The sequence below is a fragment of the Lonchura striata genome, chromosome 4, assembly GCF_046129695.1.
Source record: "Lonchura striata isolate bLonStr1 chromosome 4, bLonStr1.mat, whole genome shotgun sequence".
Classification (NCBI taxonomy): Eukaryota; Metazoa; Chordata; class Aves; order Passeriformes; family Estrildidae; genus Lonchura; species Lonchura striata.
The window spans coordinates 23,839,238-23,866,403 of NC_134606.1; the positions used below are offsets into that span (position 1 = coordinate 23,839,238).

Consider the following 27,166-nt stretch of genomic DNA (forward strand, 5'->3'; position numbering starts at 1 on the left):
TTTATTTAGTTTTGAGTAACATCTGGATTAATTTTTATATCTAAGGGGGGTTGTATATTTGCCCAGACCTATTTAATTTGTACAGTGCTCATTGGTAGATTTTTGGCCCTTTCCAATGGATGGATGCTATTTTGGGGGAAAATATGTATCTGGGACTGCTCCTTATAAGTAGTCCTGGCAGAGTATATAGGCTGGGTTTGTATATTTTATCCTTATACCCATAAAAAAGACCCAGGCCAATTTTATTTACTTATGTTGACAGCTATTTTGTCGTAGTGTATTTTATATTTTTATATTATGTATTTATATAGCTGAAATATTTTTATATTATATATTTTTATAGCTGAATAATGAAGTAATTTCTTATTATCTGATTGTTTAATTTTGAGGGAATCTTTAGGTAAAGGTGTTGGACCAAGTGATTTCCTGCCATGCAGTTAAACACTCAGGAGGAACTCATTCTGACAGAATCAGAGTTTAGAGTATGAAATTTTTTCATTTGCTTATAGCTTTTGTAAAAAAAAATCTGGCAGCAGAAACATCTTTAATACAGCAATTATTAGCTTATTAAGAGCAATTTTGATCTTGAACAAGAATTTCCTTTGTGCTGGGAAATTTCTTTGGAAACCAACAGGAACTGCATAGAATTGATAGTGCTGATTTTCCCAGTTAGAATGTTCCATCTGTAAAGCCACTCTGAGCTTCATGGATGGTATGGACATGGAAAAAAAGGATCAGAATACAGCATTTCTGTTATCTCTACAGCTTCTTACTGCTAGTAATGGGCAAGAGCCCTGTTTGCTCAGGGTAAGTCTCTGACAACTCCCACAGGATAGGTCATCTGTACTGCTAAATTTAAAGGGGCTAGGCAGTATGACTGACTCCAAATGACCAAACAGCATTTGTCCACACTGTTTTTTGTCTCCTTTACAGACTCTCTTTAAAGAAAATTTATGGAAGTAATCTAAAGCAGAACAAGGACTGAAAGAGGAGATGGTAGTGTGGTCAGTCTATCACAACTGCTCAAATTCACTTTATGAATATTTTTTATTAAACAGCTTAAATGCTCACTGCATCATCCTGAGTACCCTGGATTTCTGGTGCAATGAGAGATGATGCTGTGGATGCAGCACATGAATCTTCTAAAATTTGCATTTATACTTTCTATGCTGGTCCAAGGTGCACACAGTTTCTTCAGCATGACCTCATCTAGTGACTGCTGGATGGCTCCATGGGATGGATTGCAGAGAGAGGCCAGGAGTCCAAACTTCCTGAAATAGATAGGAAAAGTATGCTTGCAGATAGGCTTTTGAATTAAGGCTGCCATCACATTTTGTAAGGGTATCGTTCGGCAGCCTTATAAGAGTTAGTAGACTAGGGCACAGGGTTTCTGTCTTTCACACTTAATGATTTACAATTGAACCTCCTCATACATGGGTTCTTGTGGTAGTTTAAACCATAACCCAAACTCTATTTCATCTAGAAAAATATTTGTCTTTTCTAGTTGCTCTTACTTTTAGATTGACAAACACAGTGAATTGTGTGGAGACTTGTTACCTAGACAAATATTTACAAGGAACAAGTAGAAAACCACTGAGTTGATTTTCGCTCCTGGTTTCAAAACCAGTAGACAGTCTTATCAAAGATTAAACCCAAGTAAACTGTTTGGTATTAGCCTTAGGAATTTTATTCTTCATAAAATAAAGCTCTACTTTGATACCAGGTGTTAATGCCTTTACTAAAATTGATCTCAGCTGATACCATTACTGAAAAAGGTTTCAGCAACTGATAGAAATTAAAACACTGTCTTTATTAATGTATAACATATACATATGGTAGACATAATTTAAAGTATTTCTCAAGCTAGTTGGCTTGATATTCAGTATTCAAATAGGAAAGAAAAACTATTCACACTGGTCTCCAGAGCAGAGCAAAATCAGATGACTAGTGACTGAGCAAGCTAGGTTCATGAAAACAATCTTTTAATATTATGGGTTGAATATAAAGAATGCACAGAACAGATCAAATCCAGAATGCAATACTGTATTTCTATTCACTGGATATCAATGTGCCCCTTTTATTGGTCTTGCAGAATCTGAGGAAGTCGTGATTAGATGGCATGAGTGTTCCATTCTCAAAAGAATAGATAAATTGCATGAAAGTTCTCTTATGACTGCAAGAAGAAATTCCCCCCACACTATTTCTGGTTCCTAGTAAACTGGTGTTCTTTGAGAAATACCATTCCTACAAGATATCATGCAATTCTACATCTGCAGATGCCAGAAATACTGGGATGCCAACACCACTGAAAAAGTCCTTCAATATATAAAATTCATCTCCTAACTATCTTTCTTGTAATAAATATTATTCACTATTCATTTCTAGTGACCTTTTTAGCAGTGTTAGATTGTTATATACTTTAAACAAGAAGAATCTTAGTGTGAGGCTCTCCAGTGAAATTTTATGAGATAATCATACAATAAATGATGAATGTACTATTTGCAGTCATCACTGTTCTGTTTAATTGCTTTTGTAATCACTACCTCTAAAGGCCTCAAATGAGGCTATTGAGACTTTGTTGAATGTTGCACTTGCTCAGATTAAAGGAAATTTTGGTGTTTTCTCTTTTGTTCCTGGGCTTTTTCTAAGGCCCTGGCTGAAGTAGGTGGGGTCATATCAACCAAGGTAAGTGCACCTCTTAGTGCTTACTGAAAAAGTACAAATGTACAGGTCTGCTTAGTTTTCAAAAACAATGAGTAGACATAATCCGGCTTCTGGATAATTAGACATCTGGATCACCATAAACAACCTTACTTGAAAGGAATGGTAGGAGTTTAATTTTTCAGTACACATAGCATACAAACTGTCAGATCATAATGTTTTAAATCTTCATTAAACTGAACTCTGAGAAAACTGCAGAAACAAGAAATTCACCCATATTCATCACCCATTTACAGTGTAAGATTTCTTATTAACTCCAGAATAACAAAATGTATTTCAAAACCAAGGTTACCACTGATTTGCTGTGTTACTGAGGTTCATCCACTGGAGTTTAGTGAGAGGAAGACTTGGTTTGTCTGATATGATGTCATTACCACAACAGAATCAATTCTGAGGTTTTCCTGCACTGACAGGGACACAATGAAAACAGATCTGTCTTCTGGCCCTGCTCTCTGTTTTTGAGCAAGATGTGGCATCTTCAGAAGAGATGTGAAAACCCAGCTTATTCTTTTGGTATAAGATGATATATTTGATCACTATAACCATGCCTTTCCCTTTACCTGCTATTTGGTTCTCTACTCTTATTTTTATTAGTTTTATAGTATCTCATCTCTTCTCTAGACCATTCACTAGTACACAGGATATCACCCTGACAGGAGGACATAAAAGATATTTCTGTCTTCATGATAGTCATGTATTTGACCACGTAGAGAGGACAACAATCTATTTATTTTCTTACGCTGACTTTTTTCATGTGTAAAAGGCAATTTTAAATTATATTCTAATTAAGGGTAAAAACATTTTAGGAATAGAAATGTACTAACCGGATAATTCACTCATAATTTTAACATTATTCAAAAGTCACAGTTAAATCCCCAAATTCTTAATTATATTCTTGTTTTACTCATCTAAGTAAAAAAGTAAGTAAATTTTACTTCTGGATTATTAATTTCCAGTTCTATTGCTACATGATAAATCCTCTGATAAGCATATATAAAGTCAAGACAAATAAATATTTGCTTGACGCAAGTTTTATTTTGTTGCATGAGCTGATGCTCACAGGTGAAAATAATTAGATTTTATGGTTTATGCTTGAGTCACCTCTGGTATAAAACTGTTGTAAAATACAGATCATATTTAAAAATCAGAAGTGTACATTGCCACTATGGCACAGTAAGGTCATTAGACTAGCAAATGTTATCAATATTTGTATTTTTCTGGAAAAAACATCTTCAGTTGTTTCTTTTGAGCTGAGGTCTTAATAAAAACAGACACACTAGAAAATATTCTTGAGGAAGCAGGTTCTGTGAGCAGTCAGACCTTTTATGGTTAGTATGTTTTGAACCCTAGAATTCTGACAGCATCCTTACCTGAGTCATGGGCAACTCCACCATGTTAATTGAAGGGATGTTTTATGTCCTGGCCAAAAATGACACGTCTTTGTTGTGAATCTCAAGAGGATGAGCTCTGTGACTGCTCTCTGTCCTTATTTCAGGCCACTAGCTCATCAGGTCCAAAGCATCCATGTGCTACTGAGGAGAAGCTGATCTCGAGGTTATAGCTGATGAATGAGGTGCTGACTTTCTTGGTGCCCAAAAGGAAGCCAATGACTGGAAACTCAGTGAAGTTTGAGAAACTGATGTTTGGACATTCAGACAAAAGTCAAGATTTTACCTGTGCTTGGAGAGAGCATTGACAGATTGTTCTCATGCCTTGTGTCTTGTTTTTTAGATACTTCTAAGAGAATTCTGTCTCCAGCTTAAAAGCAAGGGACAAATTTTTAGGGATATTTTAATTGTTTGACTATGGAATCCACTATGCCTCATAGTGGCATGCCTATATCTCATTTTAGTCACAGAACCTCAGAGATGCTTTTTTACAAACATCTTGCAAAATTGTTTTCTCTCAGAAATAAGAGAATTGTAACATTTCTGAGATTATTAAAATAAAATCACAATAGAATAAATGTGCATGATGGAGAAATACTTCTGCTATGAAAAAGTAATAATTATTTAGAGTTTTAGTGTGGCAGCACTAGCAGCAGCAGTTCTCAAAGGATGCACTAATCACTGAAATCCTCTTCATTTTATGGGTTTGGTCATAGTGTCCTTTAAAACAAAACCGTAAAACCAATCATGTCTGATGCTGTTTCATGCCTCCCAATGAATGGTGAAATTAATTGAAACCTTCTACAGATGATTCAGAGACTTTCTTCTTAGCAGATAATTTCCAGAAGGAATCATCTGGGTTTTAAATCTACTAAACTGCATTTTAAGAGTATTTAGATGTTTTAATTCCACTGTTTTCGCTATAAGAATCTTACAGATTCTTCTTGTTTCTACATGATTAGCAATTTATACTCCTTTATTTTTATATCAACTTAAACCTAACTAATTGCATGCTTGTCCTGCTGTTACCTAATAGAGAGAAATTATCTTCTACCGTCCTCTCATAAAATCTGCTATGCCTTTGAAGGACATAAATCTTTACAATCTCTTTCAGTTCCTTATTTTTTAACTTATGTCACTGGCCTACACTCCCTAATATTGAGATTTTTTCCCCTCCTGGCCATTCTAAGACACTGGGGAAGAGATTACAGACGTTCTGCTGCAGCATATATAATTTTTTCTTATTTTACTTTTAATTGAATTTCTCTTAATGGATGACCTCACTGGTAATTTACCTAATTTATTGATTGATATTCTTGTAAAATATAAAAAGCTTAGAGAAATACCTTTTGTTTATTCAATTTATTTTGGACAATGTCAACTTGCAATTGTTTAGTCCAGTGTTATTTTCAACAAATAGTTATAATAGAAAATTTTTTATTCCCAAAACCAAGATTGGTGCAGCAGCTCAGCTTCTTGATGCAGTGTGGATAAGGAAGATTGTGAGCTGTAGCATTTCAGAATAGCTGCACTGTATGGATACAAATAACCTGTATTCTTTTGCCTGTATCTTAGAAATCAACACTTCTCATAATGATGGAATTCATTAAAACATTTATTCTGTTATTAACCTTCACTCTTACTCATCACTTTAATTGCCACAAATCTTTAAGACTCCTTATAGGGATATATATATATACTGAGTATCTCTTTATATATATATAAGAGATACTCAGTATCTCTTAACGTCTGTGTCTCCATGAGGTATTTGCTATCCTGACAACAGTGGGTGTCACACCCATCTCTGGTTGTTCCAATTCCTTAATTTTTGATGCTTAAGATTCTCACTTTGCACAGAAACAAAAAAATATTCATTGGAAGGGATCCCAGGGACTAGGTGGCCCAAGTCCTGCCTTGAAGTAGAACTATAGCTGAATCTTGAAAATCTTCAAGGATACAGATTCATATCCTGCTGCATGTAAATTATTCTCTCATTTCTTATTGTTCATCTCTCATTTATCAGGCATATTCCTGTCACTAAGCCTGCTACAGCTTTCTTCTTACAACTCAACCTTCTCCACACTGACATTTCTTTAGCCATTTTAATACCTATTAAAAGAGGTATTAAATACCTTTATTTCTCTGTTTTGGGGGGATTTTTAAAAATTGTGCTAAAATTAGTATACAAATTAAACTTTTCCCTTTTCATCTCCTTCTCCCATTTTCTTTTTTTCCCACATTGTCAGTCTTAATCCTAGAATGCTGCTCAAAATCCTTATCATTAATAACTCCTATGTCCAAACATCTTCCCCTGTTTCCTACCTCCCTCATCATGAATTTACCTGCTGAGGATATTTTCTCATATCTTCTGACTCCTCAATGGGCTGACATAAAATTATACTGAGAACTGTTTGGGTTTCTTTTCCCTTAAGCATCTTTCCTGGGATATTATCCATGCAGTCACTGAATTTTGTTGCATCAGGTGAACTTCCAGAACTTTTTTTCCTGCTTCTGTCAGAATTATTTTAAATGTTACATCTGCACATTGTTTCCTGCTTCAGATAAAAGACTCTGAAGGAATCATGTGATGACCTTGCCAGAGTTTTTAATATTTCAAGGTTTTAATAAAGACCCTCTTCCTAATCTCATTCATGAAGATTAAAACAAAGTTGCCATGTGAGGACTATTTGTAGTGGTCTTGGATCAACTGTAATGTAAATAAACTTAAAGAATATTTTTAAAAAATCTCTGTTTTATCTTTCGATTAGCAGAATTTGCTTACTTTTCAGAACTGTGTAACAGATTGAAATTCCTATCAGGAAGAATAAATAGCATAACTCATCAAAAGTCCCATTAAACCTCAGTGAAGTATCTAAGAGTGAGTGTACTCATTTTATATAGTCATTCCCTGAATTCCTTGTGCTTCTCTTCCAAAGCCACTGACTGATAATACATTAACTATTAAATTTCAGCAGCTGTTACACATGTCAATAATCTTGCTCTGTTTAACTCTTCATTTTACTTGTGACCCTCTCTAGATTGCTTACAATTTCCCTTGTGTAAATGCCAAATATGTCCCTTGAACTCGAATCTCCCTGTATTTTACCCTCCTAATGAAGTAATTGCTACTGGCTCTATATAAATTAGCAAATATTGCTAATTTAGTGTTGGAGAGGACATTTCTGCAAAAGTCACAGCACAGAATTAAATAAAAAGTTATGAGCCTCAAAGAGTACCCTGCCATTACCAGTCCCTCTGGTTAATACATATATCAGAAGCTTTGTGACTGAGCAAGAAACTTATCCTTGACTTATCAAGTAGACTATCTGACTAATTGGTATCCTTGAGGATTTTTATATCTCAGAAAGAACATCTTCTGGGCTATGGACAGCTTGATTTCATTCAATTTCATGCCACTTCAGCACATGATTAAATCAGATTTAAATGGATGGACTTTACCTATGAGTGTTTGGAAGGACAAATCAAATTAACCTGATTGTCTTTCCATGTATTCTTTATCTTTTCTAAGTTTTAAGCTGTTACTGATTATCAATGGCTACCAAAACCAGTTGGATAAAATATGCATATACCTTCTTTTGGCAATAATAATAAACTTAGATTAATCTAACTAAATTATATAGAATAAAATTAAAAACACAGGGAATTATTTTATAAGCTGGAACAGTTGCCTGCTATGTCTGCAATTGGATATGCTGTGAATGAATAAACACCAATGAATAAAAATATTCCCACCTCCAAAATAAGCAATAAAATATCTGTGGAACATCTCAGTGGACATGTCAGTTGAATGTGCTTTAAATTTAATATCCAATATCAAATGTTAAAAATACTTCTCTATATTTCTATCACGTCATCACCCATCCAGTTTTCTGTGACTGAATTTCTGAATGGAATCTCATGAAGAATGCAGCAAGTTACTGATTTCTGAGTTTATCTGTACTGCAAAATGCCTTTGAAAATTCAGCCCTTGGAGTATGTATTAAAAGATCAAGAACAATTTATGCAATATAAGAAATGAGATCACTTAAACTTACCCTGGTTAGGAAAACAATGCTGGTTTGTATAAAAAACTGTCCAAAATCTAAAGCTTTTCTCTGAAACCTCCACTAATTTTAATAACATTTTCTATATATACCTGTATATCTTTACTGCCTAGGACATTTATAATGATGGTAAGAGTACAGATGATGCACACAGATGTGATCAAAGGTCTAAAGATGCTTGTAAATGAAACCAGAGGCATCTTTGTGGGTGCAGAGAACAAAAAATTGCAGCTCATTTGTTATACTTGTGTGAGAAAACTTTTGTATGTGAGTGGGATGGGATTCCCAACATACTGGCTTGTACACTGGTGTCAAAAGAAGACTTTGGCTTGTGTCACCTTCACAGAAAAGCAAAAAAATTTCTCAGTGGATCATTTTTATTCAGTTTATACAGCTTGCAACCTTAATTATTTATCTGCAAACTTCTGATTGCACTGAATGAGTGGCAGAATGTAATAATAATATCTCCGCTGAAGAAAACAGGACCACAGATTATAGTGTCATGAGTTAGTTTTAGTTATTAGTGCAGAACCATGTTAAGTGTCACTGTCATCAATCTTTACAGTGTTTTGCTCAGATCATATAACAGACAGTATTTTAAAAAGTGAATTACTTAATTTCAGAATTCACATTTCTCTGCATAGATAGAGCTAACATTCTTTGCAGTGCAACAGAACTTTTTATTGGGAAAGCCCACAGGTTTGGAGTTTTGTCCTTTATCCTCTTTTGATTCCCTCATTGTAGCCTGTGACCAGTATGAGATAAGGAAACCATTTACCAGCAACATAGTACTGAATTCAGTATTGATCAATACACTTTCAGATACTTCTCTGATCTTGCAGGATGATGCTTATCAATCTCTCCTGCTGTGGTATTTATAATCAAGCACTACAGGTAGTCGAAGGTTTGCATCTATAATTCACTATGTTCCTCCATTTGTTGATATAGTCTCTTGCTGCAGATTTCTAAATTCTTCCTAATCCTCCTTTAATTAATTTTTAAAGGAACACTTGCCCATCTTTCTTTCCATTCTTAAATTTTCAATATTTTTCATGTCCTTAATGGGTAGGACATTGCAAATGAAATACACTGGCAAGGCTGCTTTCTGATTCAATCACTTGACAATCCTTGTGCTATGCCTTGAATCCTATAAAAGACATATATAAAGTAATCATATTTCTTTGTACAGTCTTAAGCTTACACTTGAAGCTCCTGTGTCATTTATTTTAATAACATAGGGATATAACAAAATGCTGAGAATTATGAAAATGCTGACACAGAAAGCAACGGAGAGGAATTTTGTACATCTATTTCACACATATTCAAAAACTGTGGTTTCTCTTTTTCACTGCTTTGGCACACTCAGTAATTAAAAGGGTAATGCTTCCAGGAAGGGTGAGTAAATGGAAACTCCAGCTGCAAAGGAAAAGAAAAAAGAACATATTTGATATTGCTACAGACCATCCAGCAAAAATCACAATGCAATCTGGTAGAGACAGAAGACTTCTGTTTCTTTTTCTGAAAAATGTAACAGACATTTACCCAATGTCCTTTATTGTTTCTTGAGATTTGGATAGCCAGCTTGAGATAACCTCAAACAAGAACCAAATTGTTCATTGGAACATTGCATAAAAAGTTATTTTATCTTTGCATTATACACTACTGATACAAATAATGGAACTAGTTTGGCTATGAGGAACTGTAATCCTATCAATCTTGGAGGAATGTTCTCTCTTTTATTGGAAATAAATGAAAACTGCATACAGATGTTAGCAACAGTACCTTCTTTCACGGACAAAAGAGATAAATCATTATTTGAACCTCAAGTGCCCCTTGCTGCAAGGTGATGAACACCACCTAAACAATGCGATGCCATCGTCTGTTCAAATGATTGAGAACTGGAGCCACTGGAGATTGCATGCTTGTGATGGTGATGCTATTCAAAAGACAATAAAAATTTCAAATTTAAAACAACTTTTAATGCAAAATACTGCTTCTATAATGTATTTATTATGGCTGTCAAAATACATTGACAAAGAATTGTTGTTTATTAAGTATTTCCATAGTGTCTGTAATAAGGTTCTCAGTAATTTGAAGCACCATCAGAGCCTGCTTTGGATATTCAAACTGGCTTCAAATTGCTTATGGATTTTTGCATATGATTTCATCTGAAAACAATAGTGACTAAGAAGAAAACTGGCAATGCTGCTCTGGAGTTATATATTCCATTTCTACCCATATACTACTGCTTATGTGCCTACAAGCAAATTACTAACCTTTTTGACCTAACGTCTCCATTGAACTTCATCTAATTAATGGTGATATGAGCATTAGTAAACTTGCACTGCCTCTGGAGAGTCTAAGCCTTTCAGTCCCAGCCTTCCTAAACAAACATGAAGCACTGCATTAATATTTTCTTCCATATAATTCTAAAATGTGTGACTTATTTTGCTGACATACTAAGATGCTTTTTTTTTTTTTTCCCAAAAGATATTAAATGGATTAGTGGAAGTAGGTGTATACATCTGGGCATAAAAGGTCAAAATATACCCCTTTGCATCCATAACTTTTAAAATTAAGAGCAAACTGATCCCAGGTATCATTACTGTCAATAATTCTCTGATAGGTGTATACATTTTTTGGAGGAAAATATGGAAGTGTTAGTTACAGTTTCAGCCATGTCTGCTGATTGTGCTGGACTGCCACAGTGGAGAAATGAGACTATACTGCTAATGAGATAGATAAGTCCTCAGCAATTACAGTGATACTCTTCTAAATATCTGAACTATCAATTACCAATGAAAGTAAACGGGTGCCTTGATGGTTTGGAAGAATCCTCTTACAACTGTTGGAGTCTTTATTTTGGTTTACCATAAATGTTCATCAGTCTTTTTATTACACACATGAGAACGCCCAGCAGACACACTGAGAGTCCTAATTCTCTACTGCTGTTTAGTAGAGTCTTCTACACCTGCAGAAAAATCATCTCAAAGTAGGAAGCAGTTCTTGTGCCTCCTTCTCAGTCACCTAAACGAGAGATGAATGGTTGGGAGAGAATTGGGAAATCAGGTTCTGCATCTTCAATTTAAAAGTGTTAACTAGCCTAAGATTGCTTATATTATTTGTAATTGTTATGGTATTAGAATCCCTATCAGCTGACTCTTTTGCTCCTTGCTTGTCAACCTACTTTATTACACATTCTTCCTGAGTGTCTTCCAATCAATCTTCAGGTTTAATCACCATAAGCAGAAATGAGGCTGATTGCAGATGTTGATTCCAACTTCCTTGGTCACAGGAGTAGTCTTTCTTGCTGTTGAAGAGTAATTGAATTGAAAGCCTCTGGGAACGATTAGAACCTGGAGCAAACGGCTTGCTGTCCTGTAACCCGTGCTGCCAGGAGGGGGAACCTGCTGCACATTCTTGAGAGAAAGCCAAAAGCACGACTACATGAAGCCATAGCAGCGAAAAGTCAAAGGTGTCAGTCATCAGGCCTGCATTTTGTTTTCTTTTGCCTTGATGCCACTTCAGACGAGTTACAGGCTTCCAACTGGAAAAGAGACATGGTCACATAGCTATCCGGCACAAATAATAATAATAATAATAATAATAATAATAAAATCATTAGTAAAGGCAAGGGGAAGATTAATAGAGGATTAAACCTTTCCAAGACCTTACAAATTACATGTTAGAGAGTGAACCGAAGGCTGTTTCTGCTTTGTGCCATCCTTCTATCAGAGCTTGCTGATGTACCTGTACCTGAGTAAAGCACCCTAATTTACGGTTTGATGATTATTGACCAGAGATTTCAGAAATTTGTTTCAAGAATCCCGCTTTTTAACAGTCTTTAGACTTACATGGCTTTGAACAGGTGCGTGTTTGGGCTTCCCCCCGGCTTTTTACCTTATAGAGAACCAATGACACTGAAACACAGGGGCACAACCTTGCACCGTTTTTGTCTGACACCGCCGGACCAGCGCAGCACCGGGAACCGCGGAGCGCCCTACATGGGTCCTGCGACGCTACGGTTCCCATTTATATTGCTGATGCTCAGCACTGAGCCTGCCAGGTCGCTATGGCGAGAGCCCAGAGCCCTGGAAATCCAGTCGGCCCTCTGTGAGTAAACACTCCCCAAACTGGGGCTGAAGCGAGCATTGATACTGTTGCTGTTGCTGTTGCTGTTACCACACACAAGTGCCGCTGAACGGAGCCTACGGACGGAGCCGAGCACCTGATGCCCGGGCTACGGAGACAGCGGAGAAGGGACCAGCGTCCTGCCCAGCGGGCTGGCCCCGCAGCCGCGGCCCCGCGCCCGCCGCGCCGTCCCCGCGCTGCCGCTGGGAGCCTCCCAGTCACCGCCTACATTGCCCGGCAGCCCCGGGAAGCGGCGGCCCGCGGGAAGTGGCGTCCGGGCGCATCCGGGAGTGCGGCTCTGCCGGAGCGTGTTCCTGCCCGGTGTGGCGCTTGCGGTGGGTCGCGGCCGGGCCGGGAGCGGGATCTCGGGAGGCGGCGGCCGCGGTCTCCCGTGTCCCACAGACTGAGGCGCTTCTCTCCCCGCAGGTGCGGCCATGGCGGACTCCACGCAGAACGGGCCCATGCCGGGCGGGGCCGGCGGCGGGGCCGTGGTAAGGAGCTCCGGGCCCGGGGGGCGCGGGCGGCCGCGGGGCTGCTCCGGCGGCGGGGAGGTCCCGCCGGGGTGGCAGCCGGGCGCTGCTCCCCGGCTGCGGGCAGGGCTCAGCAGCTTTCGCTGTCCGGTCGAAAGCTTGATGTTAGGGTGCCGCCGCTGTTGAAAATGGCTGAATTGAAAGTAATTCAGTGTGATAGCATCTATATTTCACAGAATCATAGAATATGCTGAGTGGAGAGGGACCCGCACGAATCATCGAGTCCAACTCGTGGCCGTGCACAGGATACCCCAGAAGTCACACTCTGTGCCTGAGAGCATTGTCCAAAGGCTTGTACTCTGCCAGGCTTGGTGCTGTGATCACTTCCCTGGGGAGCCAGTTTCAGTGTCCAAACACTCCCTGGGTGAAAAACCTTCTCCTGATAATCTAGCCTTGACACAGCTTCATGCTGTTTCTGTAGTTGTATTCTGCAAGTAAGATACGAAATTATATTATGAAGATGCTTGCAGGTTTTTGGTCATTTCCATAGAGGTGCACTGGAAATATAGAGGAAAAGAGAAGTCTTTAAAAGCTGGTCCAAATTTGGAAAAAAAGATGAACTCTGTCAGAAGGAAGGAGGCTGTTGTTTTGACTCTGATGCGCATGTAGCTAAAAGCATTCTGTGTTTCATTAGAGTCTTTCTGGCACTTCGGCTGTATCAGGACTGAGCAGAGCAGTGGTTAGGGAGGAGAGGTACAGGGTTACTGTGAGAAGTTTTTGCTTTTTCAAGGCCAATAATATGTAAGCCAAAACGATGCCACTTGCAATGTGGTTACACTAACTTTACCTGACCCTGTATTTTCCCCCCATCACTAAGAATGTGGAGATTTAGCTCCAGATTAGTGCACTGAATTCTAAAAGAAAGCTTGAAGCAAAAGTCAGTCAAGTCTAGAGACCCTACATGATAATATTTGTGAAGCTGACTGTTTAGGGAGGCATATTTGGATAGAAAAATTATTTTTCTAGAAGTTCTTACCACTGTGTTTGATTGTAATGTACAAAGGAGCCTCTGGGTTCTGAGGAAGCCTAGTTATTAATATAGTAACATCATATGAGCCAAGTATCACAGAACAAAAAAAAAAAGCTTTCTGCTTCAAGCTATAATTTGCTTATATTTGAAGTTGGAGAAATATTTGAATATATTTGAAGTTGAAGTTAAAATTTAATAGAGTTGGGAAGAATGTTCATTGTATGCAAGTATTAAGATACCAACTTCTGTTGGGGTTGGTCTTTTTTTTTCTTTTCCAATGTAGCAATTTCTGATGGCTAACAAGTTGGATACAGCTATGTGGATTTCCCGCTTGTTCACAGTTTACTGCTCAGCTTTATTTGTCCTGCCTCTTCTAGGGTATGTACTATAATATTGTTAAATAGCATTAAAATTTTTGAAACAAACTAGATTCCCTTTGCATAGAATTGTTTCTTCCTTTTTACCTTAATTGTAGGTAAATTGCTGTTATTCAGCTTACTTGGATGCTTTTTGTCAGAATAGCTTACATATTTTATATTGGTTTAAAACACTTGTAGCTGTGTTTGGAAAATGTATTGAAAAAATATAAAGTAGTAGTAAATGCATGTTTTTTTGTGTAAATGGAGTATTACATTGAGTTGTGTTAAGCATCTGCAGTAAAGTAAGTGTTAAACAGCTGTTATTTTTTGGGAATAGTGCTTATGTACAATAATATAAATCAATACTTCAAGTATTGTTCAGCTGTGATGCAATTCTCAAAGGTAGAAGACTTCTGAGCTTGGTTCACATGGTAACATCTCCTCTGATGATTTGCAGGTTGCATGAAGCAGCAAGCTTTTATCAGCGTGCCTTGCTGGCAAATGCTCTTACCAGTGCCCTCCGACTACACCAAAGGCTACCACACTTCCAGCTTAGCAGGGCATTTCTGGCTCAGGCTTTGCTGGAGGACAGCTGCCATTACCTGCTGTACTCCCTTATCTTTGTGAATTCCTACCCTGTTACAAGTATCCTTTTCTTGTGTCATCCTGCTAATGTTTTTAAATATATAAAAAACATTATTATTTTCATCACATTTGCCATGATTTGAAAAACTAGTGGAACTAGTTTGATATGTTTGCTATTTATACTCTATATGAGAGGCTTATGTTGATTGATCCATATTCAGTTTAATCAACTCTATAATTAGAGCACTGCATTCTCTGGCTACTTAGATTTTCTTTTTTTGAGGCTTAAGTTTGGTGGATTTTATGACCAGCCTCCAGTGATATTTCGAGAAGATGGTATTTCATTTATTGCCAGTGCAGGGTTCATACATGTCTTCTCACTGTAGTAGACATTCATCATGTGGAGCGATAATTATTCAGTAGTAATTTTCTCAGACAAGTTATTAAACCAATAAGTCTGCAAAATTTGTTCCTGTGGATTGTCAAAGGTGACATGTCAGAACTGACAGTTCCTTATGCCACGTGATGTACGCTTAATGTCCTACTCTTAAAATTCTTCTGGCAGAGATATGTCTACATTCTTGGTCTGTAAAATTGGAATGGCTAGCGACTGCATGTTCTTTGGTAAAGAAATTAATTTTGTAGCATCTTTTAACAAAAACTGCGTGTATTTCAGAGGTTTCAAGTAGTATGCTCAGGTGTGCCTCCTGTGCATAGAGAAAGCATTTCAGTAAAAGCACACTGGTGTCTAATGGTGTGTGATATACTTTTGCATAGTTGCAGACACTCATATTTTGAAGTTAATAAAAGTGCATAGCAAAGAGGTGTAAGAAGCAGAAGGAAGAGCTGTAAATATAGGTAGGTCTTAGATTTATACATATGTTCATCCAGTATAGGTCATTCCCACCAAACTTGCAAAGATCCATCAAGCTATCACTGGTATAGTATAACATCATAGAGAAATGAAGCACTTGCACAGCCTGTAATTTTCCTTATGGCTTGCTTCAGTGAGTATTTTTCCAGTTCTGCTGTTCTCTTTGCTTCATGCTGCCACATACACAAAGAAGGTTCTTGATGTAAGTATGATACGTATATGTTATGATTAATACAGTTAGTATTCTTGGGGTTTATAAACAGATTTGAGTTGCAGGTCTGGTTTGGTTTTCATTGGCTGCATTAGAGAAATTAGAATGAAACCGTAATACAGAATCTCAGCTAATTGTTTTTCTCACTAATTATTTTTCTTCAAATTTCTCTGAAGGAAACAAAATCTGTGGAAGAGTTACATTGAAACTTAAGACATGTATTTTTCAAGCTAAACCATAGTCTCTGAATTTTATTGTTCTCAGTAATAAAGGAACAAACTACAGGGGGAGACTAGCAAGGAAAATACTTGCCATTTGGACTTCCTGCTCAATGCACTGCCTTGTGCATCTTAACGTAACTCCAGGCTTTGGTGTTCCTAACTGGGCTGTCATACTACATGGGCACTTCCTCCTAGTGGACTGAACAAAGCTTATGGCTGTCTCTGTGCAGTTGAACCTAAAATTGGTGGATGAGGGAATTGCAACATCTGATGCTTTTAGTTGAACTCTGTAAATTACGGAGTTCAAGCCTGTAGTAGTTTTCCTCAGGATATTAATCTCAATGAATGAAGTAATCTCTCTGATGAAGTCTTAAAATGCTGAAATGGGTGTTAAATAGCAATTGTTTGCATTTTGTTTTCTCTGTACTAATGGAGACAGGTGTAACTTTTATATTTTCTGTAAATAATTTTTTCTTCTTTAAAGGCACGCAGTTCAAATAGTTTGCCCTTTTTGAGAAACCTCTTAGAGAAACTGAATGCTAATCAACAGAATATTCTAAAATTCATTGCCTGCAATGAAATTTTCCTGATGCCAGCTACAGTTTTTATGCTCTTCAGGTAAGAATAATGATAAATATTTAAGTAATTAGAAACTTCCTATACAAGACTGTTTTTTGCAAATGAATTCTCTGTGGGTTATAGTATTCCATTTGTATGGTTCTGGCTGACAAAGGCTTGAATTTCAAATAAAATTTAAGTGATTCTTAGGCTTCTTAAGTTGGTGCATTCTGACATCAAAAGGCATTGACTGTGATGTAACTGAGCACCAAAAAAACCTTCCCGTTCATAGTGTGGGTGATGAGTCACATGGGAGTTTTTCAGGCTTGACACTTGAATTCGCCTACATTTCTATCAGTACATTGTTCAGTAAGTTTAATTTTGGTTCATTTAGTTGAATATTAACATCTTCAGCTTCACTGAAAGTGAACTCTTATTCTTGACAATTAGATTCCTGAAATTTAAGTGGCAAAGTTTCATTATGCAAAAAGTGTGCAAGTATGAGTAGTTTGCATTCTCTCCTATGCTGCTTCTGAGCAGTGACCCTTCTGGGTCTTTTTATTCCCTTTGATTTTGTTTGTTGTCTTGCCTGTTGAAGTCATTTTAGGAATGTTGAACATGTTGGAATACAACTGAAGTTTTACAGGTATAATGACCTGCCAGTCACAGAAGTTTGGGTCATTGCCTTTTAATATTTGGAGGGGGAATGCAGCCTTTTTTCTATACAAGTTCTAGCATGGTGGGAACATTGTCTTGAGTGGTCTCATAAGCAGTAGAAAGGAGGCTTTACCTTCTTGGATAGGATGCATAATTTGTCTTTATCTTTTGATATATCAGCTGAACATTTTAATGCTTCAACCCTCAAGGGTTGCATTCCATCTGAGACTACTTACCAGCTGACTGATACACTCTATCCAGTATCTGAAACTTTCAAGTGCTTTGAAACTTAGTACAGTATTTTTTTCTTTTGCCTCCTTATAGAGAATGTAGTATATGAAATATTGCTGCTTGATATGTCATCTGGTAGATACTGAAGCTTGTAAAAGGTCATATGCCAAACTTTAAAATAATTGACTTGCTAAATGCAGCTATTGTGAGATTTTGTTCTTTAAATGTTGTAGCATATTAAATTGTTTGTCAATACTGTACGGGTTTTCTCTTTCTTCCCTCTCTTTCTTCCCTCCTGTAGCTCATGTTCACTTTATATTTTCCTTCTGGCTAAGGAAGCTGCTAATACTTACTGGAACTTACTTATCATCATGTTTAAATTCAAACAGAATTTTTCAATAATGTGTTATTTAAAGTGGTTTCAGTCACTAAAACTTAGGGCATTTCTGTACTTCACTGTGTATGGTTTGTGTGCTATGTTTTCACTATTTCACAGCACAGCCATGTAAGTCAGCAGTTTTGTGAAGTACTAAAGCCTAATTTCACTGTAACTGAAATAACTGGGTATTAGCTTGGCATTAAAGTCTCATTATACATCTGTAAGTGTGTGCAGTGTGTGTTCTGAGAATTTTCCAAAAGAAATATGATGTTAGAAATATGATCCAGAAATTCAAAGTGCTGCAATTGGATTGAACAGGGTAACTGTAACTGGGCTGCATATGTCAGCCAGTTTCTGGGCTTACCAACAAGTGTTTTTGTGCTATGGAACATGTGTCCACCAGAAATGAGGCATATAAAAACACTTCATAAATACAAATGCAATACAAGAACAGCACTTAAACTGCTTCATTGAGCAGTTTTATTCTATAATGTTTCTGCATTTTTGAGTGTGTAGTTACATACTTTGTCTTGTCAGATCTATATTTTCTATACCAATGTAACCCAAATCTAGCTTTTTTTTGAGTCCAACTAGTTTGCTTGCTTTTCTTAAATTTTTTTTCTTAAAAATTCCTGGTTTTGGTGTTTTGTTTTGGTTTTTTGTTTGTTACTAGTAAGCTCTACTGAACTATTCTCTTTCAGTGGACAAGGGAGTCTGCTCCAGCCTTTCATTTACTATAGGTTTCTTACATTACGCTACTCTTCTCGGCGAAATCCGTACTGTCGGTAAGTGCTAAATTGATTTTGAAAGTTAGTGTTTAACTGCATGGTGCTTAGGCATTCAGAAGCTTCTCATTCTAAAAGGAACTCATAATGCTACATCTCCAGATGTCACTTGTAGAATGTGAAATACACCTGGATGCTAAATAAAATCCTGTCTGATTGAAGGTTAGATTTATTTCATGTAAGTGATCAGAAAAGTACCACCGTTCTTGAATGGGAGCTTTCAGAACTTGCTTGTGTAATTAAAACTACACTTTGGGAATAGAAAGTCTTTCTTATCAGAGAGATATCCTTATTTTACTTTCTAGGTACATCTGAGGCTAAGCCCAAATATGAATAGGCACTTAAAAACTTGTGTAATAATGAGAGAAAAAAATTCTGTGGATGATCTTAAACATGTTCATTACTTTCTTTAAATTCATAAATAAAATTAATTTGTATTGAAAAAAGTATTTGAAATAGAACCTTACTGATTTTGAAAGTTGGTCAAGCCAATATTATTGTTTTAGACTTTGAAATCATAAATATTCCTATGAGTGTTTTTTCAGGTGAGTGCTTTTTAGAAGTTTTCTTATGAGCATTGCAAGCATAAGATTTTGTGATTTTGTGAACAGAATTTCCAGTCTGTTCGATCAGAAAATGACTTGCTAGAGTGCCAAGAAAGTAGCTTTGGCTGCCACAATATGTAAAGAGACGTGTGAGAATCATAAGCTCAATTGTCTTCTATTCCCTATTTTTGTAAGAAATCAATTGTTCCATCATACTACATATATTTATTTTTAACATAACTAACAACATACATAACAACATCTATGAAGTTGCTTTACTGCTTTGGTATCTAAAAATAATTTAAGCTGTATAATACTACAATACTAAAATTGACATTCAGTAGAACTAGTTTATCCAAAATGTTCTGCTGGCATTTTTGTAGTTTTAAGGGAAATTGGTGACGAGGGTTTTATTTCTCATGTCTCTCTTCTAATAGTTGCTTCTGCAGTGCACGTTTCTTGCATATTGCCAAGAAGTAGCACAAATACAATAGCCTCCCAGCTCCTTACACTATTTGTGATAAAGCATTATTCCTTTTCCTCTTTTTTATAGTGCTTGTGTAGCCTTTACAGCCTTTCTTTTTTTTTCTTTTGGTTTTTTTTTGCTTTAAGGTGGAGTTTTTCTGCTCTGTCTAGCTCGGTAACTTCCAGCTGAGGATAGAGTTACTTAAAATGTTAATGTTTAAAAGTCAAAAATTCTGAAGCTTTTGGAAGCAGTACTGAGTTGGTCTAAAGAATTTAACTTAAAATGTGTATGTGAGTGTGATACTGAGAAAAGAAGTTAATGAAAAAGATATATGTGGATAATACTTCTGATAAATGCTGTCTTTAAATCTGATTTTTCAGGACTCTCTTCACCGAGCTCAGGATTGTTGTTGAACACTTAATAACGAAGCCCTCATGCCCTGTTTTTGTAAGAAGACTATGCCTCAGTGGCATTTCCTTTATAAGCAGATTGGCACCAACTGTTGCATAGCCAAATTCAGGCACTCGTGTTTTGTGAACATTATGAGCAGCTGGCACTTCTGCTGATGATTGGAAATTCCTGGTTTTACACTGATTTCACTCCAGGCTGTATAAAAATACATAAATGCTTTTCTTGGAGATAATATGAAATTTAGCATATCAAAAACAAATAATAGAAACTTAAATTAACTGTGCTGTATTGTTAACTGATGAAAAAAGTAGATGCATCCTACCTAAAACATGCCCTATCGTACAAGTTTGTTGGTTTTTTTTGTTTGTTTTTTTAAATCAAGGATTGTTTGAGATTGATTGAAAGTTATTATAAAAGATCTGTGCTCACTAGGTTTATGTTAGTTGGAACTATAGCTGCTTTAGGATGTCTCCAGTGGATAGCAGTTGATACATATACCTATGCAGTACACTTTGGACAGTATTCTTCTGCTTACTAAATGTATCTGTAGAGCTATTTTGTCCAATATACAATACTCAGTGTAGAAATACAGCCCACTCTGAAGTTAACACAAGGGATTAAAATCTATCAAGCTGACAGAGATAACACTGTTTTCTGAACAAGAGGCTATTTTTATTAATAATACTTTAAAAGAATTCTCCCATGTTTCTGCCTCGTGTCCCAATCTTACATTACGCTGTTGGAAGAAATATCAAGACTGATTACAGAAAACTCTGTGAAGTTTTCTTGTCATAACAAGTTGTTTTACCAAGCCAAAATGCTGACCTGTAGGATTTTAAGACTAAGACACAATGCTTAAACTTTTAACCATGTCTCAAATGAACTAATCAATGTGAATGAAGTAAATTTTGCAGAGTAATTGCAGATTTGTTCTAGTGTCCACACAAATGTGAGACTGCAGTAATTCAAGCATGTTAGCTTTTTAGAAAATTAATCTGTAGGTAGCTCTGTATAAATTGTTATTCCAGTTTCTGAGACCCTCATTGTGATGAGAAATCTGCATAAAGAATTGCACCTGTTTAGGCAGCTTCTGAAACAAATGGGTGTAGGATTTCTTGGCATAAATCCATCTGATAACTGATCTGAAGCCAGTGTCATGACTACAGAAGTGAATATTAAATTAAGTGCATAAATTAATTACACTGGTTATGCATTCACCCAGCAGCTGAAGGGTAGGTCATGAAAAAATAATACTGACTGAACAAAACTTCTTTATAGAAATTCAAATTCAATATTTGCCGAATTTTCTGTAGTTAGTGTTAGTATTCTAATTGCATAAAGTTAAAGGGTATTCATGGGCCTTTTGTAAAATTCTGTAGCACTCAACTATTGGTCAGAGGAACCTTGTGAGAAAACAGTTTCAAAAACAGTCTTGAAGCAAAGTATTTTCCTGCAACAGTTGAGTTATCTTGTTTGTGATAAGGATATCATTCCAATTTTCCAGTTGTACTAGTTTTTAGATCAGAACAATGTATTTATAAACTTACTTCATTTTTTTTTTTGCTCAACCTCTTGGTACTAATGAACCAGTTGGTAATTGAATATGATATTCTTTGACTACTTGTCTTGCTCTCTGAACGTGATTAGCTGTTTATGGAATACTTGCACACTGCAGAAGCAACTGCATGCAGTTAATGCTCTACAGCTGCTAAAGACTTGCAATGAGATTGATTATGTGTATATCCTGTAATTTGAGGATTTGATAAAAACTAAAATTTCTACTGCAATAAAAGGAGTGTTAAATGTAACTCGCTAGGCTCTTCAGGCTCGTTTTCTCTTTAACACAACTTACTGATGCTTGAACCTGGAAGTTGAGCAGAATGCTGTCCTGTGCGTATGTGTGCATGTTCCTATATTCCTACTGCTGCCTCTGAATTGGGATATAATGTCTTGTGCATTTCTAAATCATTTTATAGGGAATTTTTGCCTTGTAAAGTGCAAAAATTTTTGACCTTTCCTTCAAAATCTAACCCAAGAATAAGCACTGCAACAATGGTATCTAATCAGAGAAAAATTCAGGTCTACTTATTACTATTTCAGTTGCTCAGCACGATTTTAGACCCTCTCTCATGTTGCATGATGTGTTTTTTGAATGGTGACATCAGATTCTCTTTAGCTGTTGGCACCACTGTGATGTAAAAATGAATTTGGTCATCTAAGTTGATTCCCCATACTGGGAGTGGAAGGCAAATAAATCTGTAATTACAGTAAGCAAAATAACATGTTACTTCTGAGCAAATTTTTGTGGTCTGACTGCTATTATGGGTGCATTCTACTGTTCCCTAATTTTATGATGTTACTAAATTAGAGAGGAGTCTAAACTGAATCCAGTCTAATGCAGCTGTAACTGAAGGATGCTAAGTAGAGATTCAACTCAATGAATGCAGTAGAAGGATTAAAAGGAGTAAGTGACAAGGAATGACAATGCTGTGAGTAAAGAGTTGGAAGACAGTGCTGTGAAGTAGAACTTGGATGTGAATACTGAATTAATCTCTTTCTATTAAGTCTTGAAAATGAGGAAGGAAAAAAAAAAAAGAGGAGGAAATTTCATAAAAGGGGTTTGATTTGGTTTTGCTAGTAGTATATTTTTGGCTTTGCTTGACAAATGAGCAGCTTGTGGCCTGGTAAAACTTATTTCTGTGACGTGCTGAGAAAACATGGAACAATGTTCAAGCCAAATAAATAGGGTAACTGACCTGTACTCTGCATCAACTTTGATTTTTACTGTAGCCTTTCAGCTGCCTAAGTGATAACCTCGAGTTTCCTCAATGCTGGCAAAAACATTCTATCCTTGAGCCTGCTTCCTCACCACAGTTTGTGACTGTTTCTATTCTAATGATTAAATTAAATGTAAAATGCTGGTAGTATGCTGATAGCTTGAGAGTTTTTTTGGTGAAGCAAGCTGTATGTTCATGCTGCTGTGCTGTCAACAGCTAGCTGTGATGCAGAGGCTGTGACACAAGTCTGTGATTGTAGAGAAATTTTGCAACTGACCATAAAGTGCCTGCCAATCCCAAAATGAAGCAGAAGAGTTTTTGTATTACTGAAAGGTTTCCTACCTAATGTGATAACTGTTTCCACTGGTATAAATCATACTGCTCATTGCTTTTTGTCAGCTTCCGTAAGTTAAGTGCTGTTGCACAGATTCTGTGGGTTGACCAACCCCTTGCACTGTACAGGCTTTTTGTAGAAGTGATGCCCCAGCTTAACATTTGTCTGTTTTCACCTGTAGATAAAGTGTCAGGAGGCATTGGGTCTGTTAAAGTAGCTAATGCCAGTTAGGATTTCTTAACACAAAGTAACTCACCAATACATCCATCCTCTCCTTTATTGCCTTTTATTTGATTTTATACATATATTGACATTTCTGTGCTGTCAGTTTTGTTTTGCTCCTTTCTTTGATGGGTGTTTAAGTGGAGCAATATCTGTTAATGTTGTGAGGATTTAAATAAAAATTATTATAATAATGAGCCACTATTTCTTCCAGTAGTTTTGGAGCTGCTAACTATGTATGTGATTGTTCTGTCCAAACAAATAATGTAGCAAATTATTTTGTACAGTCTGTGTTAGACCCTTTTATCGTTAGGCACCTGTATTCAACACTTGCTATACAGATGCCATGTTTATTACAAAGTTCTTACCCATTTTAAAGACAGGAATGGAGTCATGGAAGGAAAGAGCACTTGCCTTATGTAAGAGTTCTGGGAGAGCAGGAAATAGAAAAGAGTTGGACAAGTGCCCAGATGAAACTGTTTTGTTTCTGTTGTACATATGACTTGTTAGTCCTGCTCCTAAAATTATTTTAACTGTGGTCTTAAACACTTTAAAAAGTACTGTACCTTACATTGCTCAGATAAAAAAGTGCTGTACCTTCCAGTGCTCAGATTAAGGGTAAAGAAGATAGTGTGCTAGAACAACATGTTCTTTTAAAGTCAAAATTGATTTTCATGTGCAATGCTAGGTGTGGCCCTTGTATCATCATCTCTGACAAAAAATAATGCAACAGAGTAAGATCCCAAGCCCTTAATGTGCTAGACGGTGGTAGGGTATGCCAATCTGTTCTGTCTATAATTTTTAATTGCTGTGGTACTCCTATTTGTGGTTGAACTATATATACACTGAAATAGGTTAATGTATTGTAACTTTGGTAGTGCTATAATTTTCTTAAAGTCACAGGAATATTCAGGTCTTGCTGTTTTAAATCACCTTTTAAGGACAGAACCTTAAGCAATTCTTTATTCCAAAGATGGAAAGATATTAGTATGGGTAGTGTAATAGAGTTTAATCTTTAATGTGGATTCAAAAATCTTTTTCATAAAATCTCAGCATTACTTTTTAGCTTCTCTGCAGAAGCTAGCTCTGTGATAATGGCAGATGTTGTGCAGGTAAGGGAGTTTCATTGCTTAGTTCTGTGCCATCCAGATGGTATAAACTTTTAAAATTAATTGAAAAATTCATCTTTTACTTGTATTCAAGGACTGAGGCACAAAATGCTAATGTAAGGGCTCAGAGGGGAAATATAGTTCTCCTGCATATTTGAGAAAATGTGAAGCCCTTTCAAGAAAATCTAATAAACATAATAATCGCAGGCTGCTGACACTAAGGAAAAAGCACCTCATTCGCTCTTTCTTTTATGCAGCGATTTACTGGTCCCTACTGATTTTCAAATTGGATCACTGCAGTAAATTATCCATACCAGTACCTGTGAAAGAAAGCACTGGGATCCATATTTGTTCAGTGCTGTGCCTAAATCAGCAAGAATGATAAATTTGATGGTATGAAATTGGAAATACCAAGGGCTTCTCGCAGTGAATGAGCAAGTAGTTTCATTTCTAATTTATTGTGACCCTTTTTCACTGTATGTGCTTTGTATGTCAAATATTTATTTTAAAACAAATTAAATAGTTTTCTGTATTGATACCTATTGTTCTGTTAATGTTCTTGAAATCAAATTGTGTATTTCTTCTGGATTTTAAATATTACCAGTGTGTGTTGCAAACAGCACTTATTAAAGTTCAAATCTCTGAGTGAGTTTGAGTTACTGACCAACAGCTTTGTGTTAAGTGTTCAGGTGCATGTTGGGTGTTGGTTTTTCGTGTATATGTTTAGTATAGTGCAGAATGCAGTGAACTACTGCAACCACTAATTTACTTTTTCTAGAGAAACAGGAAGATTAAGGTGTATATCAAAACAACAACAAAACAACAAAAAAAAGCCCTGATCCCTTCCATTAATTCATTGGAACTATTCTGCTTAATATCTGGCATATATAACACCAAGTCCTGTGGAAAAAAAATCTACCTGTGTGCCCAGTCTACTGCCATATTTTCAGTGCAACTGTTAGCAGAGAAAGTTGTGTACCTGTGTTTTGGCATGAGGAAACTGCTTTCCTGGAACAAGTGCAGATCATGAGATTTTCATTTGCTACATGTGTCCCTGTGAATATTCCCTTGTGTTAATTTTCCAGTGTTAAAAACAGTGATAAAAGTATGTTATATGAAGATGATGCATCAGTTCAGATATTTCACAGGAAAATAAAGCTGAAAATCAGAAATTGTAAAAGATGCAGGACTAGAATATCTGTAGGATTTAAAGCAGTATCAACTATAGTTTTCATGAAGGTAGAAATGCAATAGAAAAAGAAGGTAGAAGAATGGGGAGGAAAATAATGAGAACACAGAAAATCACAGAATCACAGAATATGCTGAATTGGAAGGGACCAGTCAGGATCAGCAAGTCCAGCTCCTGGCCCTACACAGGACACTCAGAGAGTCACACCAGTTGTCTGATATAAAGATGTCTGGAAATCCTGCTGGATGCTCTGTGGCTTTCACAAACCCCATTTCACCATTCATGGTTTCATGCCCTCAGTATCCTCTGGATAGTACTTAAATTTTCAAGCTAAATTTTCAAGTGAATTATGTATAATTTATTCTCCATTAAAATACTGTTGAAATAGCCACACTGCACAGGAGCTACAGTCGATGGAAAACAGCTGCAATGGAATTACATGTTCTTCTCTTACTATGTTTGAAAGTTATGCAGAGAAAAAGTAAAGAAAGAAATAATTTGGGATTCTTGGTTTTTTTTTTTTTTTTTTTTTTTGTGCTTTTATCTTTCCATGTTGCTTTGCTGTTTTTTTCTTGGCCATCTGGGGGAAGACCTTGTATGTGCAACTCATGAGGTTTTGTCCTGATGTATGTTTGCATAGAACATGATATAACTTAGTATACGTTATAACGTATATGTTATAATGTATACGTTAGTATTACGCTATAACATGATGTAACTTAGTATTTTAAATTTTTTTTTAATCTAGAAAATCTGATGAAACAGATGTTTCCATACTACGATCACTTTCGACATGTTTCTGCTATAACAATTTCAGTTACATTCTGACTAAAGCACAGCAAAAATAATTGTGAATCCTTTCAGCAATAAAGTTTAAATCAAAGCCATGGATAAAAAGTTTTTTGTAATGGTAGATGAAAATCTGAGGTTGACTTTCTGAATTTTCATGTCTAGTGGCATTTTCAGTTGTGTAACTGTATAATACAGAGAAATATTGAAGCCTTAGGAAACTACAGGTACAGCAACAAGCATCAAGTTCAGCATGTGTTTGAGCTTCCAATGTCTCTATTCACATTTCTAATTATCTCAAAATTTTTAACATCACTCTGGGGTAGGGGTAAGCCATTCAGTTGCATTAATATGTATGTACTGTGAATGGATGATATATATATATATACTTACAGCAGTAGATAAATGACTAAGTACTTTGGGGCTTTTCCCCCCTTTTTGGAAGTGGTAATACACTTTGCACTTCATGATGAAACAGCCTCTTCCTGTCTGGCGTCATTCTCTGCAGTGTTACACCTTTTTAAGGGAACTAGTTGTTAAAGAAGATTCTTGCACTGCACGAGTGTTTCTAATATACTGTACTAATTGAGTTTATTTCACATTCTTGTAATTCTTTTTTATTTTTCTTTATGAGCAAAAGAATCAAGCTGGTTTTAAGCT

The 27,166-nt window shown here is 36.4% G+C and overlaps 1 protein-coding gene across 1 annotated transcript; it reads left to right on the forward strand.

Annotated features, from left to right (window-relative positions):
• The first annotated feature begins 12,550 nt into the window (after nucleotides 1-12,550).
• TMEM33 (transmembrane protein 33) lies at nucleotides 12,551-25,173 on the forward strand. The gene is made up of 8 exons (XM_021548298.3): nucleotides 12,551-12,639; nucleotides 12,731-12,795; nucleotides 14,088-14,182; nucleotides 14,621-14,808; nucleotides 15,757-15,824; nucleotides 16,539-16,672; nucleotides 18,581-18,664; nucleotides 20,056-25,173. The coding sequence occupies exons 2-8, from the start codon at nucleotides 12,739-12,741 to the stop codon at nucleotides 20,183-20,185; spliced, it is 756 nt and encodes a 251-aa protein (XP_021403973.1). The 5' UTR covers nucleotides 12,551-12,639; nucleotides 12,731-12,738; the 3' UTR covers nucleotides 20,186-25,173.
• Nucleotides 25,174-27,166: the final 1,993 nt, after the last annotated feature.